At 39.8% G+C, this 18,436-nt stretch overlaps 1 protein-coding gene across 1 annotated transcript in view; it reads right to left on the bottom strand.

Annotated features, from left to right (window-relative positions):
* The window catches only part of PDIL5-1 (PDI-like 5-1), a 91,236-nt gene extending 75,699 nt beyond the window's left edge, over positions 1 to 15,537 (bottom strand). Inside the window, exon 1 of the mRNA XM_089404874.1 lies at positions 15,166 to 15,537. Coding sequence (XP_089261000.1) covers positions 15,166 to 15,282 — 117 coding nt within the window. The 5' untranslated portion in view covers positions 15,283 to 15,537. The remainder of the gene's footprint in view (positions 1 to 15,165) is intronic.
* Between the last annotated feature and the right edge of the window lie 2,899 nt (positions 15,538 to 18,436).

Below are 18,436 nucleotides of genomic sequence, written 5' to 3'. Positions count from 1 at the left end.
AGGTGGACTTGGCAGGTGGCCACCAATATCCACCTGGATCAGACTGTGGTGGAGGGTTTCTATGACAGCAAAGAGACCCTCTTTTCCTTTGCACATGTGACCACAGTGGACCTTAGAACAATCTTGTAAGGCTCGATGTTCTTCCTTCCTTCTTCACTGCACTAAAGGCTCCTTTCTTCGTCCCTTTCTCACCCTTAACTTGTCCCTTTACTTCATTGATTTCAGAGGTAGATTGTGTTGTCATTGGAGGAGTGGACAACCTCTTATATATAGAGGTTTGTCCCTTCTTTAGGCCGACTTGACGCCGACTTGTCATAAATAATTTGGATAGCTTCTTTTAGTGATGTCATTGCATGGAGGAAGACTTGTGACTTTGCTGGGAGGTATTTCTTTGACTCTAATACATAAATATACATGGTGTAACATGCCCTTAAGGGTCTTCAACATATATTTTTGACTCTTTAACTTCAGTATAGCACTTTGACATGTGCTAGACCTATGCAATGAGCAAGAAACTCGTTGATATAAATAACAAAAAATAATATTTCTTTTTTTTTATAAATACAAAGATCAAAATTACATTTATGAAGACCAAACCTAGTTACATTTTCTTCAACAGCCCGAATATAACTCATCGAAATTCCGAGCTCGCAAGAATCTCAAATATATTATCATCTATGACATGCAAGTCACTGAACTAGAGATGCCGAAAAATATCATGCATGTAACAAGGAAAAGTCTCAATAGAATCTTGAGCTCCTACGAACTTTGAACTTATTATCAATACTACCATCGAACCTTTCAACTTTTTCTCCTAAAATAAAGGTGTATTACCAAAAATAGTAACTCTCTCCAGTTTGACGAAAACATGTATTCTCTCTCTGAAAGCCAACTCTAATCCTAGATCATCTAACTAAACCATCTTGCATATGAACTTTGTGTGAACCAACCTCTATGTCATGAAAAGTAGTCTCAAGAAATACCTCTGAATATCAACTTGAAGAAAGGTGTTGGCCCTTAATGCTCCAGATTTACATGAGGTCAAACCTAGGGGTTAACAATGGCAACTCAAGGGAATGTGATCCCCCTGTGGAACACCAAGAACCTCAAAATCATTTGTACCTATATCTTTGAAATGATGACTTGCATAAAATGACCTGCAAACCAATGTGCCTAACAAATGGGCAATGAAGTCAATAAGAATGGTGCCCTACCTGATCAACTGGAAAAATGTCTTATCCAAAATTGCTAAGCCAAATCTACCACCTATCATGTACACTCCCCCCTCCTAGTGGAAAATGTGCCGAAGTTGACAGGTGGGAGAGATTCACTTGGTGAGATGTCAATTGATGAGGGCTAGATTTGTCACTCCTAATCAACCCTTTTATCACCATTTTCTTTATAAAAATCACTTGTTTCATCCATTTTCATCCATTCCTATTCCACTTATTCATCATAATTAGAGTGATTGGATCCAATGGTAATGAACAAGTTTTTTTTTTTATAATAAGTTAACAATTTTGTGTGCCTTGGTGAATGTTAATTGGTTATGGGTTTGCAATTGTCAAGCAAGGCACCCTTTTATGATTGCGGATATTAAAAAGACAACTACAGAAATCTTCATCAGCAACCATGAAGCTGAGCATCTCTTGGATGGTACCCACGTTGAGGATTTTGCCTACAACACTAAAGTTTGTACCAATTTGTACAGCAAAATTACGAAGATTCTCTGCAAACAAAAGAATTTTCAAGAAAAGAGACCATTGTTGTTGAAGCTTCCGTCAGCAGCAATGCATTTTTCCTTCTTATAAATATTTATTTTCTACTACTGTTATTACTTTTTCCTGCCAGCTCAACCCTACGATTTTGTCTTGTGTAATATCCCCAATTTTCCTAAGCCACTTAGGAAATATTATACTTTTTGACAATTTTGGAATTAGCAACAATTTTGGGTATTTTGACTTAGGAGAGGGAAAAAATCAAATTCTTGGTGGGTTGTGGGGGGCACACAAAAGGAATATGCACTCCCTTAGGAAAACACACTTGTGGAGAGAGAAGGAAGGAGAAGGAAGGCGTACTAGTGGAGAATGGGGCCCACGAGGAAAGGAAGAGGGCAGCAAGCATAAATAGAAGAGGAGGGGCCATCATTTGGTAGATTTTGTCAATCTGAAAATTATACTATTGTTTGCTTGAGCTGTTGAGCCAAGTCAACATTGTGTTGTTCAGCACACGAGGTTTCCGAGGGGAAATCTCAACTCCTTCGGTGGACTTCGAGTGCCACCCTAGAGGAGCCTTTGCTTTATTGTGGAGTTGTTCCAAGGAGGATTCTTCAGGGAGCTTCGAGTTATTCTGGAGCAGTCTGGGCATAGGAAAGGACGACACACTCTTGTGGGAGGTAAGCTACAAAGCAGAGTCAATTCCTGGAATTTAGGGGCACACTCTCTTGGGGTTTAGCAGCATTTTTGCAAGGAATTGATTGGCGGATTGAGTGGCCATTCCTCAGGCCAAATTTATCTTCCCTAGGCACACGCAGAGGTGACGAACCAAGGCCCGCGTAGTCATTTGTAGAGGTTGTTCATTGAGGAGGAGGTTTGGGCAGGAGTTTAGGGCTAAGCTTTGCCAGAGGTCATAAGGAGATCTGTTGGGGTGGTTTCTCAACATTTTGGGGGACATTGGTAGCAGCATTTCAAGGTTGTACGAATTACCCAACGGGAGGAGTACGCTATAATTGGGGGTAATTTCGAAGGTTGGAACTAGGCCCAGCCCTTTCTGGGTTTTTCTAGATTTGCTGAGAGGCCAAGATTAATTTAGCAAAATTTTCTGAGCAATCCTGAGGGCAGAATTCCTAGTTGCATTCAGCAGTCTACAACAGAAATTGTTGGATGAGGGAATAGTTTATTCTAGGATCATTTCCACCACTTGGGTTCGCGAGATATTTCTTTGTAATGTTGAGTTGGTGGAGTAGTGCTTGTGGCTAATTTCTCAAAAAATTTGGAGCAATTTGGAGGGCTAAATCAGCGATTCCTTTCCAGCGGCAGTAGCAGTTTTCTAGGTGGACACAAATTTGGTGGTAGAGCCATTTCCAGCATTTGGGTACCATCATATTCATCAGGGATCTTGCCTTGCTTGTTATAGCAAGCCCAGGTTATTTTGTTCCTACTCATTGCACTCCCTCTGGTTAATATAATAAAAAGGCTCAGCGTTTTGGGTGTTATTTCTGGTGTAATCTGGTACTTTTGCATATATGTACAATTTTTATTGCATGTTTATGATTTCACTATTGTTATCACTTAATATTTTCATTAGGAATATTACAGTGGTATCAGAGCCTTGATCTTGGCCCAGTTGTGGGTAGCCAACAAGATCATGGAAGATTTGGGCATGTATGCACAATGACGAGTGAAACCATAGACAAACCCATGGCTCAAGGGAGATTCTGTATGCAGGAATTCTGGGGTGGAATCTGCTAGAACAATGAGAGGTTGGTCCAGTTGAGGAGGGTGACAGACTAGATCCATCCTCGTCCTTACAGCAGAGACACTAGTTGCGCAGGTCGTGGGGGTGCAACCATTTATACCATGTGGGGAGAGTCGAGAGGATTAGGGCATGCAGGACTATGAGGAGCATGTAGATCTACCTAGTGTGACACAGGAGTCACCATTGTTGGAGATTCCTTCGATAGCTCCCACTAACACCTTGGTAGGAAGCGTAGAGCATACGCCAGTAGTGCCATCCGTTGTTGAGGTGTCCATTGATGAGGTGTCCAGGATCGTGTCCGAGTTTTTGGGTGGATAGCAGCGCGTAGCAAAGAGGTGAGGTACCAGGAGACGTATCCACCATTGATGAGGTGCCAGGAGGTATAGTGGTATTAGATGATGGCCGCCCACAACAATTTTATCAGTTTCAGGCTGACATTCTAGCATTGAAAAGGAAGGCTACATTAGTGTGAGAGGCCATTATGTAGCAGAATGAGGAGTTGGAGGGCATGAGAATGGTTTGTGTCGAGTTAGCAACCAAACTGACTCACGTTGGGGAACGGTTGGATTCCCTAATGGTACAGCTAGAGTGCACACTGGAGTGTCGGAGCAGGCCTCTTCAAGCATACGTAGATGGGGCTAGTAGCATTGTTAGGTTACCTTTGCCCATTGGAGAGAGAGAGGCAGAGCTACCTAGTCAGATTTCATGTGTTGACCAGGACAGTGTGGTGAGACGACTTGAGTTGCACATGGCACAGCGTTTGCATGTTGGGGTTGTTGTGCGTACAGGTACACGTACATTCGATCATGCCCTTGGGGTTGGATGGCAAGAAATTTTGATTTGGTACTTGGTGGAGTGGGCTGGACTCATGGAGATGGTCGTAGTCCGGAGTGAAGCTCAGCAGGAGCTCTCAGACACCGGGGGTACTAGAGGCCCAAGTTGGCATTGGGATCCAGGTGGGGCTTCCTATCCGATATCAGACATGCGGGATGGCTATGGCATTGATGAGGTACTTGAACCAGTGACTGAGCGCATACCTTCCTTAGGGGAGTTCCAGTCGACATTAGTGGCCAGGCTATTTGCAAGCAGACTCCATAGGTTGTTATGGCATGTTGGTTGCACATGGGGTCGCAAGATGATTAGCATTCTCTGGTAGGATTTGGTTGGATGAGGTGGCATGGGTAGGCCATCGGACCGGGCATTGTACGGAGACCATGTTCTCCCATTGAGGTATTGGGCACAGGAGTCGTCAAGGATTGGCACAGTAGAGATATCAGTGGTGTGTAGGGTTGTGCAGCGAGGAGCAGTGGCATGCAGAGGAGCATGAAGATGCATGGTGGTGTGTTGTAGGATGTCGGTTTACACTGTGGAGTAGGAGTGACTCACATTGCATTGAGTACCCATGAGTGTTAGGTACAGTGACACAGGCAGGACAAGAGATGATACAGAATGGGACAGCAGTAGCAAGGGGTCTCCAATGATGTACAGAGGTAGGTCGCAATATATAGTGGCATATCAAGGAGTACAGAGGTATGCAGAGGCGTATGGTGTTGCACAAGTCCTAGAGTGTTGCCTCCAGGGAGACTTATGGATGAAGACACCAGGCATACCTTTGGGTGTAGTTCACCTAAGACCAGCAGGGATGCAGGTGAGGGATACTTGATGGTATCCATTGGGACTCACACGCCTATAACTCTTCTACATCACTTACAGGCACAAATGATTTGGTTGTTGTCCTTTGACACTCTGGGCACAAGCGGCAGGGGACGAGGAGCTCACTCGAGATATTTGGATGACACTCAGCGCACTAGGGGAGAGACTTCTCAATAGTGGCATTAGGTCGATGCGCGAGTTAACAGCCCACAGGTTGGGGGATGAGGTGATCATCTGCAGGGGTTGCATATCGTTCATCACTGAGCCTATGCATTGGGAGTTTGTGACGGGAGAGACATGTGTCACTCTTTCCACAGGGCACGTATAGACTAGGCATGAGCAGAGGATACTATGTATGGCTGAGGCAGTTTTCCAGTATGTGTCCGGGCTCTAGACATTGTATTGGGACATTATCGAGAGGGCAGGTGGCAGACCTAGTGGTGATGGTTGGTAAGAGTAGGATGGAACTACATATACTGAGTTGATTGTGAGTATCAAATACCCATCCATTAGTTGCATTCAGAGGGAAGCTATTTGACACATGTGCTTCCAACGGTCATCGATACTACACAGTGGCAAGCACAGGGCAGTTTAGCATGCAACAGATTAGTTCATGATATACGGGGCCTATATATTGATTGTATGCAGGGACCAAGGGCGAGGCACAGATGGATTCCAGTAGTTGTTAAAGTTATGCCGCAACAAGTCTAGCTAGGGGATCCAGGGATTCAATTGGTTGACAGGCCACTCCATTTCGTGAGGAGCAGGACCATAGCAGAGGGTGATCTAGCTCACTTTGGGGTTGACACATGGGAGATCGTTGACACCTCCATTATTTGGCAAGGCAAGCTTTTCCAGTTGCAACTCAAGATTAAGATTAGCGATGAGTGGGTAGATATTGACATCATAGAGATACCTGGGCAGGATGAGCTTGGCCTTAGTCGGTATTTCGCCACCAGGTTTCAGGGGAGGAGGACACACTCTGCACACAATGGGCAACCTATTAGAGTCAGAGTAGTGCAGCGACAACAGGGTGGCACTTTCCTGAGATGAGCATGGGACCCAGGCATCGTAATACTAGACAGCTCAACGACCTTTAGGGGTGATCTCGCTGCTACAGGGGGGAGATCATCCAAATCTTCCATTGGGCTTTTGTGACTCGTTGATGGCATGGGGGACCTCATCAGCATGGCAAGTTGGTAACCAGGAGGATATCAGGGGAAGATCATGTGGGAGAGACTTCCTCCCCACAGGAGTTGGATTGCTTTGACAATTTAAACTCAGTTCTGAGAATATCAATCTCGATTCATCCTCAATAGCTCACATTGACAATGCACTAGCTCACATCAAAATCAATTTCAAACAATGAAATAATAATAAAAAACGTGTTACCTGAAACTTACTCTGTATTTAAAAAATGGGATGAGATCTAAAAGGTTGTGACACCCTAACTCAAGAATCCAAGATTCCACTGGATCATGGAGATAACAATGGTGCTTTGTCTTTCCTTCTGTTTTTAAAAACATGAATGTAGAGCCTTTATTTCATCCAGAAAATGAGTGCACGGGTTTGAATCTTAGAAAAGAAATCACAAAGGTTCTTTCCTCTTTCAATTTGCCTTCATTAGTTTGTGGAACCATTTCAAACTTTTTGCAATTTAACCCCAATTTTTTATTTCAGAGTTATTTTTACACATATCCTAGAATCTAAGATCGAAACCACTAGTAACCTAACTAACTTCTTTTCCTTTAACTACTAACTGACCCATAACTTAACTAATACTTAACAAAGAGATCTAATCTCTTGTTTTTATTACTTTTTTTTCCTAGTTATTACAATAGGAAATAACATTCAACTATTTCTCAAAACATAAAATTAGGACTCCTAAAGTTTGAGAAGAAATTTTGTTTTTTTAATGCACCTACATCAGATCCCATGGAACAAAAAGTATTCATAGACTCTCATCCATGAGGTCTTTGATTGTTCTGCCACTTTTTTGTATAATTGTAGCAAATACCCAAGTAGTTGTTGAAAAAAGGTGTAACTAGGTTCGGTTTTCATAATGACTTATAATTATGATTTCATGAAAAGAAGAAACAAATGTATTTATTGTATTCCTTGCATCATGGGTTTCATGAGCAAGAAGTGTTTTATCTAGGTCAAAGACTTCTTCTTGATGTCTTTAGGATTTATGAATATAATTAGAAAGGTTATGTTACACAAGGAGAACTCATACTCCAAGACGTTGTCACTATCTCTCACCATCAGTTAAAACGAATAGAACAGTCTTCATATGAATATGTCAGCCCAAACCAAGGATCTTATGTCGGCCTTCAAAGGTAATGCATGAACCACTATAAGTATGCAAGTGATCTCACTCCAAAAGGACAAGAAGTTAACTTGATACATCTACGTATCTCGGTGAAGAATTACAGTGATACAAAGGCAATTACAAGTTTCGGGTAAAGGAGTCTCTGTCTTCATCGCAGTGATATGAAAGAATGGTGAAATACATATATCTTTGTTTCGAAGTAAGGCAACCTCTGTTGTTCATTACAATAATACGAAGAAGGGTTCCATCACAGATTCGGATATCCTCTGTCTCATCGTGTGCAAAGAATCAATCACTGTCTTGGGACAGTACTCTTATAAGGATATATATATATATATATGTAACATGATCCGGAGACAGAGATGATCGAAGTTAGAATAGTCTTGTCAAGTGAAAGTCCTAGATTGTGGAATACATTGCGAAGGAGGAGAACAAAACTTGGCATAAGATCAGTGTCAAGGTTTCAGAGGCCGAGTTTCTCCAGTGCTACGACAGCTAGAAGGAGAAAGAACTTAGAAGTATGTGAAAAGAATGATTGTGCAGAATTCGTGAGATAATGACAAGCGTCTTGGAAGTAAGTCTGAGTCAAGCAGTTTTGTTAAGGGTCTTGGTATTCGTCAATAAAAGAATCTATAAGAAGAGATTAAAGGGTTTTCCTCTCAAGAGGAGAGGTTTTGGCCCTCGCAGAAAGCCAACATCGTGTGTTCTTGTCTCTTTGTTTTGGTAGCTATTTGATGAAGTAAGAAATACACACACTAATGATATAAAGAAAATATTGTGCTAATCAGCTAAAGATAAAATACCTCACAAATAGTTATCATGCTAAGAAGAATCACACAAACTACATTTGCCCTAGATTGTTCAACAGTAGCATCTTCTATTGGGTGATCTTTGTCTCAGGTACTCAGTGTTCTTTGTCTCAGGTTCTCTTCACCATTCTTCTGTCCAAAATCTTCTCCATTTGCATTGGCTTGGCTATAGGTGGTTGCTTCATCCATTTTCTTTGTTGATATTTGTCACTATCTAGTTTAGTTGTCGGTATTTCTAAGTTGTTTTCAACATAAGGGTATATATCCGCTACATTAAAGATACGAGATATTCCAATGTCGCCTGGAAGTTCGTCTCATAAGCATTAGCTGAGAACTCCTGAAATTTTTGCATGGTCCGATCTTTTTCAATTTGAGTTTGCTATATTCTTTCTTGGCAAACCTCTCTTTTCGTAGGTGTGCCAACCTCAAAATTGACCTCCCTTCTTTTCAAATATGCCTTTTTCTTATACTTCTGAGTGTTTTCTTGTTGCAGCCCCTTAACTTGTTCATGCAAAGATTGCATGGTTGTAGCAAAGTCTTCTCCATCAGCATTGCTTAGCCCCGATTTTCCCAAATCTCTAAGTTCAAACACTCCTCGTGGGTGCATTCCATAAACAATTTTAAATGGGCTGAATCCAATGCTTCAATTTGGTGAGTCATTGTCAGCAAATTCAGCCTGCGGAAGGGATTGATCCCATTGATAGGGATGCTCACTTGTCAAGCTTCTCAATATACTTCCCAAACTCCTATTGATGACTTCGGTGTGGCCATCCGTTTGAGGGTGATAGATTGAGCTGAAACTGAACTTGGTTCCTAACTTCTTCCACAATGTTCTCCAAAAATGACCAACAAACTTTGTATCCCTATTACAAACTATACTTGTAGGAAGACCATGTAGTCTTGCTACTTAAAAAAAAATTGTTATGTGTGTTGCATCATTTGTTTTGTTACAGGGTATAAAGTGCACCATCTTTGAAAATCATTCCACTACTACAAATATGGAGTCAATTCCCCTTTGAGATTTAGGCAGTCCTAAAACAAAATCCATGCTTACCGCATCCCACAATAGATTTGGAATTGGTAGTGGCTGATACAACCCTGTTTATTGATGTCTTCCTTTGGCATGCTGGCAAATTAAACATCTCTCTACAAAATTCTTAACATCAGCTCTCATCCCTAACCAAAAATAATAGGTACTTAGCTGAGCATATGTCTTGTCATTCCCAAAGTGTCCTGCCAATCCTTCACTATGTTTTTCCTGCAGTAAATTGTCTCTTATTGAACCTTTTGGTATACACAGTTGGCAACCCTTGAACAGCAGTCCTTGCAGCTTATAGTCCATCCAACGACTCATATCTCTGCTTACTGGATTCTGACATGCCTCATAAGCTTCCTTAAAATCTGTATCCTCCTTATGTAGTTCCCTAAGATGATCCAATCCAAGACATTTACGTGAAACTTCTGCAAAATTAGACATTTTCTGCTCAAAGCATCCGCAACTTTATTAATACTTCAACTAATATGTTTTAAAACAAATGTAAAATTCCACATGTACTCTACCCACTTGGCAGGTTTTTTATTTAATCTGTCCTGCTTAGTAATAAATTGCAGAGCATGATTGTCTGAATATAAAACAAATTCCCTAGGCATAAGATAATGCCTCCATGTCTTCAGAGCTTGGATGACTAAATAGAACTCCTTATAATATGTGGAGTACTTCTCCGTTGCCTCATTCAAATTCTCACTGAAATCGACCACTAGTTTCTCATCTTGGCTAAGAACGGCCCCTATCACATTGTCACTGGCATCATACTTGACTTGAAACAACTTATTGAAATGTGGAAGAGCTAATATAGGATTCTCAGTGATCTTCTTCAACAAATTAAAACTTCTTTCAGTTGTCGTTGTCCATCTAAAAGGCTGATTTTCTTTTTTGATAGTTTCAACTATCAGAGCACATATCCCACTAAAATTTCTGATAAACTTCCTATAGAAGCTTCCTAACCCATGGAAATTTCTAACTTCAAAGATATTTCCTGGGGAAGGCCACCCTTTGATGGCTTTCACTTTTTCCAGATCCATTTTCAAACCTTCTTGAGAAATTACAAAGCCCAAATAAATTAATTTTGTTTTCATAAAATAACACTTCTTCAGATTTATCAAAAGCTTTTCTTGATGCACCTTCTTCAGAACCAAATTCAAGTGCCTAAGATGTTCTTCTTTTCTTTGACTGAACACAAGGATATCATCAAGATATACAATTACAAACTTTCCTAAGAACTCTTTAAGGAATTCATTCAAGAATCTCATGAATGTACTAGGGGCATTAGTCAAACCAAAAGGCATGACTAGCCTCTCATACAGTCCCTCATTAGTTTTGAAGGTTGTTTTCCATTCATCTCTTTCCCTTATCCTAATCTGATGATACACACTCTTTAAATCAATTTTTGAGAAAGACTTGGCACCACTTACACAATCCATCAAATCATCCGTGTGTGGCAAAGGAAATCGATACCTGATAGTGATCTTGTTTATTGCTTTGGAGTCAGTGCACATTCTCCACTCTCCATCTTTCTTTGGGCTCAAAACCGTGGGCCCAACACATGGGCTTAAACTTTCTCTAACCAATCCTTTCTCCAACAACTTTCCCACCTATTTTAAGATTTCGTCATTCTCTGCTGGTGTCATTCTGTAAGATTCTTTGTTTGGCAGGCTTGATCCAGGAATCAGATCTATATGATGACTTATGCTTTGGATTAGTGGCAATTCATTTGCTAAGTCATCTACTACATTATTAGCACACTCATTCAACAAATTATGAACTTCTATTGGTAAATCGTCTTTGTATTGGTTAAAATAACTCTAGGTTTTCGAATCAAAGTGAAGTTTACCTCTTCTTAGATCTGATTCAAGAATTCCTTTCCACTAACCAAAAGCACCTTTGGATTGGTCTATTCTTCAGCTTGTTCTTTCTTCAGTGGCATGAGGGTGCGCTCCTTGCCATCTTTCTCAAAGGTGTAAGTATTTTTCCTGCCATCATAACTTACACTCCTATCATATTGCCAAGGTCTTCCTAGTAGGACATGGCAAACATCCATAGGCATAATGTCACATAGTACTTGGTCCTTGTATCCTCTGATCTGAAACTCTACTCTGCATTTCTCATTCACTAACACTTGGTGATCTTTCTGCAGCCAAAAAACTTTATATGGAGTACGATGTGGCATCCTTTTCAATCCCAACTTGTCTAACATATCTACAGAGACGAAACTGTCAGTGCTGCCATTATCAATGACTAATTTACACCACTTACCTTTCGCCTTACATATTGTCTGAAACAAGTTCCTTCTTTCAAGTGGCTCACACACTTATTTGGTTTCAGCAATACCCTTTTCATCAGTAGAAATTCTCGAGTTTCTGAAGCTTCAGCATGTGCTTCCTCTTAATTTCATTTTCAGCTTGCACAACTTGTACATTTCTCTGTTTGGTAGCATTTTCCGAACAATCCCATGCCATATGGCCTAACTTATCACGTGTAGCACCAAACTTGTTGATCTTTGCCTCTGCCTCTTCCTCTTGAAGAAGATCCTCTACCTCAGAAATCATTGGTTTTGGTTGTTTGTTCTTGCTGTCCAGAATTGCTAGCTTTAGCAGGCTTCTTCCCTTTCTACTGACCTCTTCCTCTCGCCATACCTCTACCTCTGCCTTGGCTCTTTCTTGCCAACTTTTCCTCAGCTTTTAATGCAGCCTGATAGGCATCCTCCATAGACCTCAATGACAACAAACTTAATTCATCTTGTACGTCAAATCTCAGCCCATTGGTATGTTGAAAAATGTGTAACTGGGTTTGGTCTTCATAAGTATGAAATGTGTTCTTGTAAATTATAAAATGAAAAGAAATTATTATTATTGGAGCATGGGTTTCATGCTCAAGTTCTTTTATTTTATAGGTCAAGCACCCATTGAGTGCTTCAAAATGCCCTCCACGATCAAGTCGGCCTAGAAGCTATAAAGTCGGCCTACATGAAGAGCCACGTCTACCCTTGAAGAGGCCTGTATATAGAGAGGAACTTGTCCTCCATTAGACACACTCACTCACATCTCATTCTATGCGAAGAAGAGGATAAAGAGAGATCGAAGAAGAAGGACGAAGGAAGTCGAAGTGCTTGGGCTAGTTCTCTCTCTCTCATGTGCAAGTCGAAGCTAGGGTTTCTGCGCTAGAGTTATCTTTGGTTCGATCGTGGAGGAAAGAGAGAACAGAAGTCAAGTGAAGGTCACTTAGGGTATCTCACTAGCCCTAAGTCTCAAGTAAAGGCAAGCGAATGGGAGAGAACGCCATACGAAGAAGATCAAAGTCTTCAAGAGGAGCAGCAGTAGTTGAGACAGAATTTTGGATCTGCAGTAGGAGGTCAAAGTTCTTGCAGTAGGAGGCCAAGTTGATCTTGATCTTGGAGGGTATTTGTCTGAGTCACTAGGTCATGGTATTCGTCAATTGAAGGATCTATAAGAAGAGAAGAGATTTAAGGGTTTTCCCCTCAAGAGGAGGGGTTTTGGCCCTGGCTTGCAGCCTATATACTGTGTCACTGTTCTTATTGTTTTGGTAGCTGTTTGATGTATCTCACACTATAATAATAAGGAACAAAGCTAATAAGGTAAAAGGTAACACAAACAGTTATCAAGTTAAAGAGAATTAACATATTCACTGCCCTATTGAATTCTCAACATGGTTTCAGAGCTAAGGTTATCTAAGGGCATCATGAAGATCTCCTCTACAGTGAAGAAGTTCATCAAGAAGATCACTACAGGCCACACAAGAACACTAAAGGTAACAGTTTAAGTAGAGGGATTACATACAGGCTATGATCAATGGTATTTATTTTAATGCTTGACATTTAGTTTTCTAAGCTTTTCAAGTTTATCTATATGTGTGGATGATGTGCCGTAAACTGAGTGATTACTTTCATCCATGTCAAAGAAAACATAATGAATCATACTTTCTCTTGATTGATTTAACTCTTAGTAACAGTATCTTCTGTCATGATTTCAGTGTTATCTAATTTTTCCCTGATTAAAATTAAACAAGCAAAATTCCAGCTTTAGCAACAGTATCTTCTGTCATGATTTCAATGTTTTCTAATTTTTCCCTAATTAAAAGTAAATAAGCAAAATTCCAACTTTACAATATTTTTAGGTGAGTTGATAGCTGCTCCATCTCATATTGCAAAATCACCTGCTCCTACTTGGTCCAAAATTGCAGTTTTTATGTTGAATGATAGCAATGGCTGAAAAACCACTTGGAATTGTTGATATAAGGGTCTTAATCCTTGGTTGCAGTAGGCCCATCCCAGAGTATGGACCACCCCTTTTAGAGAAGACTTGAATATGGAATTTACTAGACCTTCTCATCTCATTGAGCATCCTTTGGCTCAGACCAAGGATTACTCTTAAAACTGGGCAGATTTCTTCTGCCGTTCAAAATCCAATTCATGAATTGGCTGAACTCTCGTATCAGTATATTCTGCAGCCCTGATGGGTGGGGGTGATCCATCAACTCTTAGTGTGCCCATGTAATGGTGCACTGAATCTAGATGATGCATTGAGTGCATTGAGTATGGACAGTAGCCCAGACCCCTCTAAACGCAGGTTTTATATGCACGTCAAGTTGCAAATCTTGAGGATGCATATCCCGAGTTCACACAAATGGCCGACATATCAAATGTTGAAATCCAATACATGCAACCTCAAGCTGCATATCAAAACCGGGTTTGGATGTGTTTGGGCTAGTATTATTATAATTCAGCTCTTGACCCCATTAACCCAATTAATGGCTAGGATTAGGTCAATCAAGAGCTACAATTAGGGGGAGCTAAGCACAATGAAACAACGACAAAACTAGCAAGGCAAACACAAAAAGCTGTAGCTGGATAATTTATAAAGGCTCATACTTGAGTCGGGCACATTCATCTGCGTCAAGTGATTTATGTGATGAATCAAGTGAATTTATGGATTACATACACTGGGCTTGGCTTAGTATAGGAGCGGTCACCATGCTATATACTAAGGTTCTAGAATCTATTCCCTGCAGGCAGGAAAGAGACTGGGTTCATCGCGATGGGCTAGCTCCCAAATTAGTTTGGAAAACTTGGGCTGGTCTGGACATCCTAAGCCACAGTGAAAACATGGGTGCCTACGAAGCATAGAGTTACCCTTGATCACTGAGCTTCCCCACCACCAAATCAAAACTACAGATAATTGAAATTGTGAACAATTATACAGAATTGTCAATCACTAACTGTAAATAATATCCACCATAAGTACAACATGGTGCAGCTACAGCACCATGGATCATCAAGAGGCCATGCCCATGTTGGGTTTAGTATCTAGGTCTCGGGTTTTCAAAATTTCAGGCAACGCAATCCGATGGCGTTCTTTACAGGTGATGAAACTCAATAGATTTCTTATGGGAAAGACAAAAACACCAGATACGATGGTCTTACAGAAATAGAAATCATCGCCTGGATTTTGAACAGAATACCCAAAGAAAAGGGCTATATGTGCAATGTATAATGCTTTGGTATGGATATTAATGAAAATTAACACCTTCAATCATCAAGCGGCCATGTCCACGTTGTGTTTGGCATCTAGTTCTCGGGTTTTCAAAATTTCAGGGAACGCAATCCAATAGTGTTCATTAGGACTGCTGAAACTTGATAGATCTCTTATGGGAAGGACAACAACACCATAAATGAAGGTCTTCTAGGAATGGAAAGCATTGTTTTGGATTTTGAACAGAAATACCCAAATTCAAAAATTCTTTTAAAAAGGGTATATGAGTAAATATATAATGCTTTCGTTACGAAATTTAATGACAGACAAGGAAAGAAGAAATGTTACCTTGTCGGTGAATGTGTCGCCTGTTAGGCTGATAACATCAGCCCTGACCGAGTATGTGCCAGCAAGAAGGAAGAGGAAAAGCACCCACTTCAAGCTCACCATTGCGTTAAATCGCATACAGACGGGAAGCCACTGCCTTCACGTTCAACCCTCCAGAAGATGTTTCGTTTATGGCGAATTTAATTTGTCGATAGTATTACTTGTGAATATCAATCGAACCCACTATTGTCCATTCAGCAGATCTTTCAAAATTCCGTTATATGGAAATAAGAAAACATAGAAGAGTCGAGGCTCGACTCTGTAAAAGTGAAATGTGAGATGTATGGGAAATCGAGGAAGAATGTGAGATCGACAGAAAAAAGAGGGAAAATGTGAGATTCGTGTATAATGCTTTGGTATGGATATTAATGAAAATTAACACCTTCGATCATCAAGCGGCCATGTCCACGTTGTGTTTGGCATCTAGTTCTCGGGTTTTCAAAATTTCAGGGAACGCAATCCAATAGTGTTCATTAGGACTGCTGAAACTTGATAGATCTCTTATGGGAAGGACAACAACACCATAAATGAAGGTCTTCTAGGAATGGAAAGCATTGTTTTGGATTTTGAACAGAAATACCCAAATTCAAAAATTCTTTTAAAAAGGGTATATGAGTAAATATATAATGCTTTCGTTACGAAATTTAATGACAGACAAGGAAAGAAGAAATGTTACCTTGTCGGTGAATGTGTCGCCTGTTAGGCTGATAACATCAGCCCTGACCGAGTATGTGCCAGCAAGAAGGAAGAGGAAAAGCACCCACTTCAAGCTCACCATTGCGTTAAATCGCATACAGACGGGAAGCCACTGCCTTCACGTTCAACCCTCCAGAAGATGTTTCGTTTACGGCGAATTTAATTTGTCGATAGTATTACTTGTGAATATCAATCGAACCCACTATTGTCCATTCAGCAGATCTTTCAAAATTCCGTTATATGGAAATAAGAAAACATAGAAGAGTCGAGGCTCGACTCTGTAAAAGTGAAATGTGAGATGTATGGGAAATCGAGGAAGAATGTGAGATCGACAGAAAAAAGAGGGAAAATGTGAGATTCGTGGAAAAATAAGGAGAAATGTGAGATTTACTTATAAAGATTAATATGGATTTTATTGTGACATGGGGTTGCTATAAGGATTAGTATAATATGATTTGGGTGTGATGATAGATTTATAGGGTGGAAGATGTGTTATTATGAGAACGAAATGAGAATGGGTTAGTATGAGGAGGCTGAAATCGATGAGAGAAGTTGGGGATTAAGAATGGGAGTTTTGTGGATTATTAGAAGTTTAAGAAAGTATTATATATTTGAGGGTTTTTTTAAAAGAAATAATTTTGAAGAAAATTATATATTTCCGTTTTTAAGAGAGTTCATGTAATTATTATTATCATTTTAATACTTTTATACTTTATATGTGGAAATAAAGAAGGATGATAAAGAACAAAAAAAATGAGTGGGTATACCTAAGTTAATAAAGATGCATTGGTGACTAAAATGTAAAGGAGAGAGGGTATGAGATGACTTAACTAAAATACAAATGTGGATGGGGTATATGAAGACCCATCTATCATCATAAAACTACTCAACTCATGGGGAAATGTCACTAGTAAATTCTTTGTCTAGAGACACGCGACATTAATTTGGGCATTTGATAAGGAAGTGTTGAAAAATAGGCACAAGTAAAAGAGAAAAAATTTAGTGTGCATGGTTGACTCACTGTAAAACCATTGATTGCTTGAAGGGGAGAGATTAGGTTTGTGATAACCCAACTAAATACAAATGTGGAAGCATTGATGAATACCCAACCATCACAAAATTATCCAACTCATGAAGGAATACCATCACTAAACTACTTGTGATATGGTGGAATACAATCCTTATATGGACATCTGATATTGGAGTGTTGTAAAGAAACATAAATACAAGAGAGAGTAGGGATAAAGTGAGTGGGCATACCTAACTTGATGTGATGTTACTCATAGATGGAAGAAGAGAGTGGGCTTGTGATGACTTGACTCCATACAAAAGTGGATCCAATAATATGTTGAAAAAATGTTATCGTTCAATTGTTCATTACATGGGAGGATATACTACTAAATTGTCCATCCAATGAAGAAGTGTTAGAAGCAACATCCTCATAAAATAATAATAATAATAATAATATTAATCAACAAGTCCAACCATGAGCTGCTCATTCCTTAGACGGAAGTGATCACTTAGTTGCTCATGTGTAGGATAGAACTATCTCTAAATTGCTCATCCAATGGTGGAGGACATAAAGAGACATGATTGTCATATTGCACATCCATTGGAAGAGTAATGTAAAAAAAAAGGGAACAATAGGTCCCAACCATGAGTTGCTCATTCCTTATACGGAAGTGATCACTAAGTTTCTCATGTGTAGGAAAGAACTATCTCTAAATTGCTCATCCAATGGAGGAGGACATAAAGAGACATCCATGTCATATTGCACATCTATTGGAAGAGTAATGTAAAAAAAGAAAAAAAGCAATAGGTCCCAACCATGAGATGCTCATTCCTTAGACAGAAGTGATCACTGAGTTCCTCATGTGTAAGAAAGAACTATCTCTAAACTACTCATCCAATGGAGGAGGACATAAAGATACATCCATGTCATATTGCACATTTATTGGAAGAGTAACGTAAAAAAAAAGCAATAGGTCCCAACCATGAGCTGCTCATTCCTTAGACGTAAGTGATCACTGAGTTGCTCATGTGTATGAAAGAACTATCTCTAAATTTCTTATCCAATGGAGGACATAAAGAGACATCCTTGTCATATTGCACATCTATTGGAAGAGTAATGTAATTAAATTTCCCATTTGAAGAGGTGTGAGAAGGAACATCCTATAAGGGGGAAGAGATGGAAGTACCCAACTTTAATAATATCAGTTATAAAAAAAATGAAGTTAGGAAGTCTAACTTCCAAATATTTGAAAAAACTTGAACACAATTCAAAATGCTTAAAAACAACAAGGAAGTGGGTGTATGAATACCCTTGAGAAAGCATGGGTAAGAAAAGAACTCAAATATAATATGAGAGTTTGAACATAGTTGAGAGAGTTTAAACACATCAAAGGTGTGGGTGTATCAATACCCATCACAAATGCTAAACCCAAAACACCATAATACCAATACCAACATAATTCCACAACTAGGTAACAAGTGTCTAGGGTGAATATCTAAAAGATGGAGCCTCTAAATAACATAG

Source organism: Pinus tabuliformis, chromosome 2_2 (assembly GCF_031772625.1).
Source record: "Pinus tabuliformis cultivar Carrire ecotype Pingquan chromosome 2_2, CPIR1, whole genome shotgun sequence".
NCBI lineage: Eukaryota > Viridiplantae > Streptophyta > Pinopsida > Pinales > Pinaceae > Pinus > Pinus tabuliformis.
The sequence above is the reverse complement of the archived record's forward strand: the minus strand, read 5'-3'. Positions and strand labels throughout refer to the sequence as shown.